The 12,691-nt window shown below is 39.4% G+C and overlaps 1 protein-coding gene across 1 annotated transcript in view; it reads right to left on the minus strand.

Moving 5' to 3' along the window:
- Positions 1-12,147, minus strand: part of CHCHD3 (coiled-coil-helix-coiled-coil-helix domain containing 3) — a 278,902-nt gene extending 266,755 nt beyond the window's left edge. Inside the window, exons 1-2 of the mRNA XM_081285904.1 lie at positions 11,894-12,147; positions 651-738 (exon numbers count right to left, since the gene is read on the minus strand). Of these exons, the coding sequence (XP_081142030.1) occupies positions 651-738; positions 11,894-11,974 (169 nt within the window). The 5' untranslated portion in view covers positions 11,975-12,147. The remainder of the gene's footprint in view (positions 1-650; positions 739-11,893) is intronic.
- Positions 12,148-12,691: the final 544 nt, after the last annotated feature.

Genomic DNA, 12,691 nt, shown 5'->3' on the forward strand with positions numbered 1-12,691 from the left:
CCAGCAAGACCTACAGATAAAATGAGGCATAATAATTCTCTATCTTGTTTAACACAATAATTTCATTAATAACTAGAACTGATATGATAAAATAAATCTTTTATAAATTTGAAAGAAATTTATAAGGAACAAAATCATTTTAGAAATTTAATAATTTGAAAAGCTGATGATATTTTCTAAGTTCAATGTGATTTTGTTTTGTTTGTTTTGTTTTTTGTTTTGGTTTTGATTTTTTGTGGTGCTGGTGATTGAACCCAGGGCCTTGTACATGCAAGGCAAGCACTCTACCAACTGAGCTGTATCTCCAGACCCAAGTTCAATGTTTTTTTTTTTATATATTTCCTCCTAATCTCCAATATCTCCATTATCAATCCATTTTACACAAAAAAACATATGAAGTAATCTTTCAAAGCATAGTAGAGGGTTCAGGAGTTGGATGAGAAAAAAATTTTCCAAAGGCTGTTTTGAAAGTAGGCTCATTCCTCATGTCAAACATTTTAAAGAAAACCTGATACTGATTTCTAACATTCCCTAGGAAAAGCTGAATGTCCAAATAATGAAACACAGAAGGTAGTTGAATTTGACTACAGTGAACTTTCTCCACTTATAATTTTTCAATTAAAACTCCTAAAATTAAAATGCCGCAATACCTGAGGCACCATAAATACCAGAATACCGCTGAGACTTCGAACCAGATGGAGAGGATTCCTTCATTCGATCGATCACATTTTCCGAAAGCTGAAAAAGCAACATCAAAATAAAATCAATGACAAAAGAACAAGAAACAGTGCAGTAACATCTAAGTCATTTAGTCACCCATATCAATATGTACAAAGAACCGCCTAAAGAAATTAGTCTAATAGCTATAAAACTAGAAGCAAGTAAGAATAGTTTTAAAATTTCAAGATGCCCCCCATAGCACTACTCCTTTTTCTCTTCTAATGCACTGCTAATTGCTCATTATAAATAATTCTTTGTTTTATGCTGTGCACTAAATTGTAATCCTGGAGAAAATTCTATAAGCCATCAGAACTCCTTCAACTTTTCTCCCTCAACCTACAAAATTATTTAGGCATTAACAGTCCTTAGCTCCTTTCTTTCCAAAAGTCCCAAAGAAAACAGGGTTCCTCCCTCCCTCCCTTGTTTAAGTCTAACCCGACACACTTGCTCTTTCAACAGATTTTCTTATGCATTAACTATGTGCTGGGAACTAAGCTAGACTTGGACAATTCAAAGTCATCAAGTTGCTTAAAGTGAAGTGGAATAAACAGAAAACTGTCAGGCATTTAAACGTAACGTGACAGGTACTACTTGTGTGCTCCAACCTGTAAGGCAAAAAGCATAAAGGGAGCGCTCCAGCTAAGCTGTGGGGGTGGGGTCTGGAGCAGAGGATTAAAAAAAATTTTTCACCTGAAAATAGAATAGTGATTACCAGGGACTGGGAAGGTCATGTGTTTGGGGATGCAGAGTGGAAGATGGGTGATTGGATATGACCCAAGCACTCTGTTGCATATACGAAAATATCACACAGAATCCCATTGATATGGACAATTTATATGTGCTAATTTTTAAAGGAGAAAAAATAAAAAGACTTGCAAGGGAAAGATGGACAGAGGGAAGAGAACCATCCAGGATGAGGGAACCTCATTAAGTACACATGAGAAACAAGGTTTGCCAGTAGGTATCCAAATAGGGGTGTTAAGTAGGAAGTCATTAGCGCTGAGATTCTGAGGAACTCTCAGGCCTGGAGAGCTGAGTCACCGGCCCCTCAATTACTTCTGCATCATTCCTTTTTATTTTCTTGCTAGTGCTTACCACCACCTGATGCTTTCTTGTCCTCTGTCTGCCTTTCACATTAAAGAGAAAGCTCCATGTAAAAAAGGACTTAGCTGTCCCATCACTATACCCCAGAATCAATAAGCCTACAAAGAATGCTTAAATAAATAAATGAAATGACAAGAATGGATGAATAAAAGAATGGCTGAAGCAGGAAACTAAAGAGGGGACACAGTGAAAAGAAGCGGTAGAGGGGAGATGGGAGATTTTAGACTATTAAAACCTTTGAGCTTAATGAGTTTGAACTACATCCAGAAGCAACCAGGCACTACTAAAGGACTTGAAACAGAGTAATGACATGATCAGATGCACATTTCAGGAAGATAACTCTGGCAACAGTGTAGAGAACAGCCTGGAGAGGGATGAGAACAGAAGGACCCCTGAAGGAGGCTGAGGACCAATTAAGAAGCTATTAAGCATATGTCCACAAAAAACTTGCGCAGGAATGTTCAGAGCCGCATCATTCATAACAGCAAGAGTGGAAACTGACAAATGTTGATTTTCTGGTGAATGGATAAACAAAACATCATAGATGTATACAATAGAACACAGTTCAGCAACAAAGAGGGATGAAGTTCTGATACAAGCTACAATACAGATGGACCTAAAAAATCGTTCAGCTAAAAGGTCACATATTGTAAGATTCTATATATATGAAATGCCCAGAAAAGGAGACTCTGTGGGTACAGAATCCCTAAGTAGTTGCCTAGGGCCAGGGTAGAACAGGGATTAACTCACAAGATCTTACTGGGGTGACAACGATGTTCTAAAACCGGGCTGTAGTAATGATTACACAACACAGCAAATTTACTAAAAGCTGTTGAACTGTACACTGAAACAAGTGAATTTCATGGCAGTAAATTATTCTACAATGAAGCTGTTAGGGGTATTATAGTAATCCAGGAAGACCATATTCAAAAGATGTCTGGGAGTCCAAAGAGCTAACACTCGCTGAGTGCTTGTTGTTGAGTCAGGCATGTCACTTAGCTAAGTACTTCACTCACTTAATCCTTAACATGCCATGAGAGAGATGCTTCTATCATCTCAATTTTATAGGTGAGAAGCACACTCAGATGAAATACCTCACCCTGGATCACACGTTTTATCAGTAGTGGATCCAAGACTTAAACTCAGGAAGTCTGAGTCAAGGTCACAGTCCACCATCCCTCTTCAGTACCACAATGGGTCTGACTAGATGTGGAAATAAAGAAAGGGAGAACATCAGGAAAGAACCCAGGTTCCCGGTCAAGTCTGGGTGATCCTCTCCTATACTAAGGACCTTCTTGCAATAGCCACTTTCTCAACACTCTTTAGCTTTTCCTTCAATACAAATGTCAAAGTATTTTGGTAAACATTACTAGAGGCCAAGTAAGGAATCTGTTGTAGTTGTATTTATGTAAACAACTATATTTTATATTTACAAAGCACCGTATTCCTAAGCTTCCCTTTAGCGGCTGCACCTTGGGTCACTGCCCTCTTCTGGAAACCCTACCTTGGTTTTTCTGACATCCCACTCCACTGGTTCTCCAAGGACTCTGGCGGGTCTTCTTTCTTTCCTGGTCTTCCCCTCAGCTACATACCTTTAAGTGCTCAGGCCACAGTTTATTCTTTGTCTTTATTCTCTTTCGCTCCACGAGCTCTTGGTGCTCTCACCCAATCCCTTGATTTTTAACTGCTTATGACAAATTAATGAATTCTTAACCATTATCTCCAGTTCAAGACCAGTATCCCAAAAGCCAGGCCTACATGTTGAATTAACGGACACCTTCCCTTGGACGTACCAGAGGCACCTCACAACCAACGCGTCCAAACTGAACTTATATTTGACAAATATACTCTTTCCTCACAGGTTGCCTACCTCATTAGTGACACCACCTCTATCCAGTTTCTAAATCAGCCCCAGGGCTTCACTCAATTTCATTCTCCTTCACTTTCCTAGCCCAGACTCTTTCAACCCCTAAATGTTTAAACAACTCACCATCTCTTCTCCTGCCCTAATTTGTGTCACCATCAATAATCTCCCAAAATGCAAATGTGATAATGACAACTCCCTGCTGCACTCTTCAATACCTACCTTCTGCTGACAAGAAAGTCCAAATTCTTCAGGGTTTGCTGCTGCTGCTGCTGTTGCTGCTGTTGTTGTTTTGAGGTTTTTGTCTTGCTTTGGTTTGGTTTAGTTTTGGCAGTCCTTGGGATCAAACCAAATTCTCTATCACTGACCTACATCCTCAGCCCTTTCACTTTACAACTCAGCACCTTGCTGAGTTGCCCAGACAGGTCTGGAACTTCTGCCTCGGCCTCCTAAGTAGCTGGGATCACAAGCATGCACCACCATGACCAGCTCCAAATTCTTTTCATCATTTGGTGATGGCCTCTCTCCCCAACCTCAACCTCCAGTTTGTCCCTGAATACTTCATACCTGTTCTACTCCGACACCTCACTTTGTTGCCCTTTCTTTGCCATCATTGCCTGCTCTCCTGAGGCCTTAGGAGCCAACTTTCAAGATCCATCTTTTCATACATCCGAAAGCTCTCACTGACCTAACCAGTCCCCCATTCCATTCCCACCAAAGCTATCCTTCATTGTGCCCACTATACCTCACACAACCCTTTAATACAGCACCCAATGATATAAGAATGAGCCCTTCCATATTTCCCTGTCTGCCTTTCAATAAGATGGTGAGCTACTATGTATTAATGAGTTATTCATTCAGCCAGTGTTCACTACCCCAGGCACTACTTAAGGCCCTGTGGTATGTGAACAAAACAGTCTATGCCTGAGCAGATACTCGTATCTCAGAGCCCAAACCAGAATGGAGGAGATGGCAAAGAGAAAGACTACAGCTCGTAAACCGTGTTCTTTAAAAGAAAAACCCATTATTACTTTCTCTATAAAAGACAAGTGTTAAGCAAAAAAGCAGGGTGTCAAGGGGCTTTCTATCTGAAGATGCCAGGGCCTGCTGTACCTTTTCTAAATGACAGTAATCACCAAGAATATTTGCTAAAACTCATCTGCAAAGTTGAGATACAGCTTAGGAAAAACTCTAGTAAGACTGAATCAAATCCCTCAATGGTCAAATTAAAAAAAAGAAGATCCTTAGTAATATGCAGTTACTGGCAGCATCAAGGGGTTACCAGAAGTGGCAACCCTCAATCTGTAGTTCCCTACTGAGTTTCTGTAGTAATCTGTAGTTTCTCTACTAAGAAACATCCTTCAACCCCTCACATATAATAAAAATACATCACTTCCTCTTAAAGAGAGAAAGTGACCCTTCATTTTAGAATCTTAAAGCTATTCCAAGTGATATATATGTAGTGATAGATAATATATACAAATAGCTGGTTTCAATTGTATATACTACTTAGTATATATAATGTACCATTGTTACAACGTGTTACATATACCACTATATTACAGTGTATATACTATGTATTTTATTGTATAACATACTGTTATACACCCAATATAATATGTATGTATAAAGGGACACATAAAGCTAATTTAGCTTATATATAATTCTTATGTGTGATTATATAATTTTGTTTATTTATAATAAATTTATATTTATTATATTAAATATGTATAAATTACATTTATATATAATAAACTTATATATTAATTATATTTATATACTTCAGAGCAAAATCAAAGAACTTCATTAAAAATATATTCTACTTAATCAGAAAATGGAAAATCAAGTATTAGCTATAAACCTTACCTTTGTCCATATGGGAGACAGATACCTTCTAACTATTACATCTACTTCTCATAAAAATTCATACCTTGCTACCGTCTCTGGCCACCATGATAAGTCCTTCCAATCTCCAAAGTAGTTTCAAAAATATCGTCCTTTCAGATAGATAGCTTTTTTTTTTTTAGAAAGCTGGCCCAGAATAGATGAAAAATCATGGCCACTTACTAGCTCTGTAACCCTAGGGAAGTCACTTCAATGAGTCTCACTTCCCTCATTTAAAAAGTGAATTTGCTTCTGGGGGTTACAGAGAAGATTATAGTTTCTGTGGTATTAACTATAATTGGCTACAAGGTATTTGGTAAAGCTACTGCTCATACCACTCCAGCCAGGAGGACACTGGTTTTTACTTCTTCTTGGTTGATTCTCACCAATGGCCTGAGCCTATACTTCTCTACATGGGGCACAAAGATTAGGGCCACAGCTCCATACTGGTATGCATATATAAAGTACTCCTTTACCTGTATCTGTGCTCTTTGGGTAGTAAGAGAGGAATGTCTCTTTCAACCTAATCAATAATTGTTTCTTACTAACTGTCCATCTCCTTTTGTGGGTTTGATGCTTCAAATTCTACCACTTAATGTCAAACTCTAACATGATTCAAAATATTTCTCAATGCATTGGTCATATGTAGTCCAGTGAATTAATAAGCACATCACCCACAGGAACAGATGATAAACACATTGCAGGGTTGATAAACATATCATAGGTTTGCCTTGTTGAAAGTCAACCATTTGTTCTTACACTCATTCCAGACTACATTCTTGGGCCCTTCAGAGTAGCACCCATAACCATCTACAATTCCAACTCTGTGACTTCAAGCACTATTACCCTGTCCTCAGACTGTCCTGTCTCTGCTGATCCAAGGCAACAATCTTGTTTTGTTGTTGTTTGCATTTGGAGTTCATGCTCTCTGAGCTGACCTTCCAAGCTGCAGTAGTAAGTTCAGACCTGTATACTCACCTGATCTCCTCTCAGAACAGGGACATTCACTTATTAGGCAGCTGCCAAGATTTAGAAATGCTGGCCAGGGTTACACACAAAATCTGCAGCTGTAGAATAACTCTGATGTGTGACAAAAACTGACCCAAAGCTGGGATGGGGACTCAATGGTACAGCACAAGCTTCTGCAAGAGCTAGACAGGCAGCCTCTGCAAGAAGCAACTTCTCCAGGAAATGCAGCTTTCATAACAAGACATGCCTTTTAGAAAAGGTTTTTCCTATTTATTGATCTATACTTATATTATACCTGCTTTCCACTCATATCTGGAATTTCTAAGGCAAATATCAAGTACAATTTATGGAAATTATTTATATCAAAGAGTAGTGAAATAACACCCACACAATATATTGATGCGAAGAATATACCCAGAAGTCTATGATCTACAACTGGGTCCGTGGACTAATTCCTCAATTGTATGCAAAATTGTCTGCTTACTGCATTATTCTGGGCAGAGTTCATTGATCACAGATAGATATACAGTGGTCTATTAACTAAAAGAAGTTAAGACAACCCCTAAGATAATTCTTGTACTGTAATGCATTGGTACCCCCTTGCTTCTAGATATATACATAATTCTCTGGTTTTGCTACTCTTCTGATAACAGTAACTCCTACTGACTGGACACTGGATAAAAAAAATCATTTATACTTTTTTATCTTGCTTATATAAATTTTCTAGGATTTGTTCGGTAAAAAACTAAAAAATTTAAAAAAATAAAAGAAGTTAAGAACTATGCTTCTAATATATGAGGCAATCAAGAGAGCAGACCTGCTGACATTCAACCAGCTGAACTTGCCTATCCAACCTGCTCTCCACAGCTCCTAAAACCAATTTTAAGCCAAGTTGAAATGGGTATTACTCACCGCACCAGCGCACTCCAGAGGGAGGATGTGTGTCATCTTCTAGTTTTCCCACCCACCTTGTTTGGTCTTATCCAAAAATTAGCACAAACATACCACCCATCAATTAAAAAATCCAGTATTTTCTCAGACTGGAGACTTGGTTAGAGCAGCAAAAGTAAAGTATTCTGCTCCCAAAGAACAGAGTAAAAGGAAGAGAGAACTCCTCTTATATTGTCCTTCTCTGAAAGCCCAAGTCAGGAACCACGACAGACAGAACCAAACCAGACCCTCACCCCCATGATAGTTTTTTATTTTCTTCCAGATGTGTCATCAAAGTGACAAATGAACTCAGACCCATTTTTCTCTCTTGGTCTTCCACAGAGCACAGGTCATTTTTTGTGAGACTTAGTACGCTTTTCAACTACTTTAAGACATAGTCTCCAAAAACTGCTATTATCATTTGACAGAAATCACTCCCAAACTTTCAAGGGCATAGGGCACAGTTGTGAATACCATACCCACAGATACCTATAAAATACATAATTCTTGGCTTTATAGTTTGTCACCTGTATCTTTTTTGCATTTGTCATTAGAAGACACCATGAACTTCTGTCTTTATTAAATCCTAGAAAGATTAAGAAGGTATTATGTATGCACAAGAGTCACAGAATCCACAGTTAAAGGGACCAATCATCTATTAATTAACTGAATTATTTGTGCAACATTCTCAACAATCCCAAAGGCTGACAGAATGAATTTGTCATTCAGCCTGTATGACACCCCATTAAGGAATCTCTTCATTTAGGGGCTCTCAACTGTCAATATCTCCCAAAGCAAAAGATGTGCTCCTTGTAAGTATCCATATTGCCATAACTTGCTCCTGTGAATTTTAGCTTGAACTTCAATGCCAGCTGCAGAGATTCATTTATGCCTGGAAACCATGATAAGTCTTACTTTGAAAGTGATACTCATTGAAGTTGACATTTGCTCTAGAAGAGTTCACTCACAGCTTTGATGTTTCAGATAAACCTGTGAAAGACTGGGTCATAAGCATACTTTCCAAGCAGGCACAGCAGGTGGTCACAAAAATCCTATTAAGCACATGTAATATGAGTAATAAAAATGCTTGGTATTTCTATCTCTAGTAGCTTATTTTGGACTTGGAGAGGAGGGCAAAGCAAGAGGGGGTCCCTTCATCAAACCCATATGAATAGTTTCAGACTCAAAACTGGAATCAAGTATAAGAATATTGGTTATTTATAGAAGAAGGGAAAAAAAGCTAACAATTGCTAAGGATAAAGAAAATAAACAGACCCTATGACGAAAACACCTGCTAGGTGAGAAGAAATTTTAAACTTAAAATTGTAAATAGGTTCTTTAATTGCTAGTTGTTTGGGACCTCAGCAAGAGAAATATGAAAAAACATTATCTATCAATAAACTTGGCTTAGTTACAAAAAGCTTACTAAATGTTATTCTTACTGTAGTAAGTGAAGATGAAATTACTATCCTAATCAGTGGAACAGAATTGGTTTTCCAGCAGTGACTGATGCTACAGAACATGTATTTATATTTTCCATAATCAATGACTTAAACATTAGAAAATTAATCAAAGTGGTAAAGTTTTCTTCAGTGCCATGTTTTAACCAACTGAGCTAAAGACAATGCCTTGCTTACATACCCATAGTGCTGTTCCCCATGACTCGGAAGAAAACAATATGGCTGTTTTAAGCCAAGAAAAATGTAAGGATCAACAAAATAAATCTACAAAGTATCTAAACACAAATCACACTGGACTCCCAATATCCAGTCCTCGTGCCATTAAGTTCACTAGTGGCACAACATGGTCTTATTTTTACCTACCTTAGGGTCATGTAAGTTTATGCATCTGTCCTCTTAAAACAGTTCTAGTAACGGCTACTATTCAGCAAACACTGTTTGATACTAGGCACTGCGCTAAATGCATCCACATGTCAAATTCTCACTAGTAGGCTCTATTATCCAGACACACTGAAGAAAGAAACATAATTAAAAGTGACTTGTCCAGGGATACATAGCTACCAAAGCAGAGCTAGGATCCAAACCCAGGTCTTTTTGGTTTCAAAACACATGCTTTTTCTACACTACACAGTGCTTTCAAAGAATCTTAAGACTTTTTTCTTTTTCCATGTGACAGGAATCTTAAGATGCTTCACAGACCTTACCTCAGGTTATTACCCTAACCAATCAAAGGAAGTGATGATACACGCCTTTAAAAATAAGGGTATATTCTCCGAGAAGTGACTTATCCAAGACCACAAACTAACATGTAAGATTTAAAACGAGGTCAGTCTAATTCCTAGTTGATATTCTTTTGACCATGACCTCAAAGAAATCAGAATGACCTCTGAGTACTCAGCAGTTAACAACATGACACTTTTGGAGGAAACTGTAACAGGCTAAGTATGGCTACAAGAACTTACACTGCCACTTAGGCTCACCACATTTCAAAACTGAAATCATAGATCTGTACTCAGCTATCATTTTGCTGATGAGAAAACTGAAGCACAAAGAGATTGCAAATCATCCTTGAAAAAGAAGGATTTGAAGCAATGGAGAACAGTGCAAGGGCATTCCAGGTGAAGGGTACATTCTGAAGAAAAGTAAAGAAGTCAAAAATGAGCATAGATTGTACTTGAATTATGACAACATAGATAAAATGTATTATAGAGAGAGAAAAAAACAAAGAAAGCTTCTGTCAAGATGTGGGGCCAAAGGACAAAGTTTCTTTTTAAATTATAACATAGATAAAATGTATTATATGAGAAAGAAAAAAAAAAAGAAAGTTTCTGTCAAGTGGTGGGGCCAAAGGACACAGTTTCTTTTTTTTTTTTTTTAATGTTCTTTAAAAAGGTTTTATAAACAACCTTACCTTTTGAATCCATACATATCCCTATTGTCATACTTATTCTATTCAACCTTATCTAACATTTGACATGGATCTCTGCTATGACCAAATTCTCTTTCAATTTGGTTTGTTGTCACTGTTGTGTCTGTACTACAGCATGAAAATATGGATTTTTGCATTTTTCTACAATCTTCACACCCAGAACTTATTTTGCTTTTTCTTTTAAGCCATTTTCACCCTCCAGTATGGAATAGTCAAGACTTAAGATTTTAAAAATCTCTCCATAAAACTCAAGAGTTTACAGCAATGTTTATTTTACTCCAAAGAGTACCAACCACAATACTGCAAAGAATGCAGCCTTGAATATTTTTTTTAACAAAATGTAGTACTACCATTCATTAATATTTTATAGAAAGCAATGCTGGTCAAAGACCAAAAACAGTTCAACAGTCTGAGTTTCTAAAAGAAAACTTTAATAAACTCTTTTCAAGGTTAACAGTAGCAAAGGAAAAAGTTTTTAAACACTTTCAATATATAAAAAGTTTTATTTCCTAATAACAAATGCTAAAAGGAATTCACACATTTAATTTAGTAAAGCTGGCTGTGTAACAACAGAGAAAGAAAAAATATAAAGTATCATAAAACTTTCCTGAAGTCAAAAGTGCTTTATTTACTACGTTCAGGCATCATACTTCCAAAAATGTGAAGCTCCAAATTCAGGTGCAGCGGAGAGTGTGTTAATGAAGTTAGTGCTGGTATACTGACACCCTAGAGAAAAATCAAGTTTTCAGTTTACGTATCAAGTACATGCAGAGGGCATAAAAAAATTCCCTTACAACATCTCGGTCAGAACTGACTCTATTAACTTCTACTGGCCTGGAGAATTTCCAACCTATCTCAGCCCCCATCAGGCTGGCAGACAGTAGGCCTGAAGTAACTGGGACTAGTCCAAAAAACGTAGGCACAGCAGGCCACAGAGAAGGCTCCTGGGAAAAACCAGATATCAGATGAAAGTGAAGGAGGGAGGAGTCAGAAGTCACAGAGGCAGGCGAGAAAGGGGGAAGGGTGCGTGTGTATATGTGTGTGTGTGTGAGTGATGGGGAAAGGGGTGGTATCAGAAGGAAAACATTAAATGACAGAAAGCAAATTAAAGTGATCCTTAAAACGCCAATTCACCCTGAGAGATGATGTAGGCGTGGGAATGCAGGGCTCGGGTCCTGAATTCAGGAGCAGTAAGACACGACCCGTCCCACGGCAGGCGCGGTGAGTGCCAAAGTCCTGCAACTAGTGAGCAGTGCAGGTCAGGCCAGGCGCTGAGCCCTGGAGGGTCCCGTTCAACCCGGCATGCCCCACCCGGCCCCGCACAGTGCCTGGCACTTGGCACACAACCAGGAACTCTTTCTGAATGAATGTCCCGAGTCTGGAAACTACGGGCTTCTTCCCAGAGAGCCAGGCTTCGGGTGGGACAAACACGGGGGCGGGACAGGGAGACACCGAGCGGAGCGGGTCCCGGGGACCTCGGGGCGCTGGGGTCCCAGTCGGAGTGCTGGCCCTCCGCCCGCCCACTAAACTCACCCGGATGCCCTTCACCACGGTGATGTTCTCATTCTCGTCCGCCTCGAAGGTGACCCGGCGGGTGCTGGCGGTCCCACCCATGGCTCCTGCTTCTGCCCCCGCAGTCCCAGCGCGGACCCACGAGTTCTTCAGGGCCCCCGCGCACTCACGCGGGTGGAGGAGCCGGGACACTTCCCTTGCCCAGCAGGAGCAAGGCCACGACCCCAAAAAGCAAGGAGAAGGCGCCGGTCCCGAGCTCCCGCCTCCTCCGGTCACGCGCCATAGCAAAACCCCCTAGTGTTGGTCGGAGATCCGAAAGGCCCGCCTCTACTCAGCGGGAGAGCCATGATTGGTTGGCCCGGACCCGGATGCTATGGCAACAGGTGGTATTTGACAAGGTTTCCGAAGCCCCTGAGTGTATTGGGAATTGTAGTCTCGAGCTGACGCGATGGGTGCTGGGGCGTACTCGCCTGGGTCTCCAGAGTGCCAGGGAAGCACAGCATTCTGGGAGTTGTAGTCTTGGCAGCTCTAAAGCCTTGTCACTCGTCAACTTTCAAGGAAGTTCATTCATCCAGCAATGGAGATTTAAAGACATTATCTAGAAACTGAAGTTGGTGAGTTCAAAGACACAAACTCTCTCTTTAAGAAATTTGAAGTTGGATGAGCGATGCACTCCCCTAATGGAGCTGTTCTTAAATACTACATGCAAATCCCCGACACAAAATTTAGAGTATTTTAGTCTTAGCCATTAAAAAAAAAAAAAAAAAAAAATGGCCAATGTCCCTATCTCGTGAACTGTATAAAATACTTGTTTTATTT

This window comes from Spermophilus citellus, assembly GCF_964194105.1.
Source record: "Spermophilus citellus genome assembly, chromosome: 3".
NCBI classification, from domain to species: Eukaryota; Metazoa; Chordata; class Mammalia; order Rodentia; family Sciuridae; genus Spermophilus; species Spermophilus citellus.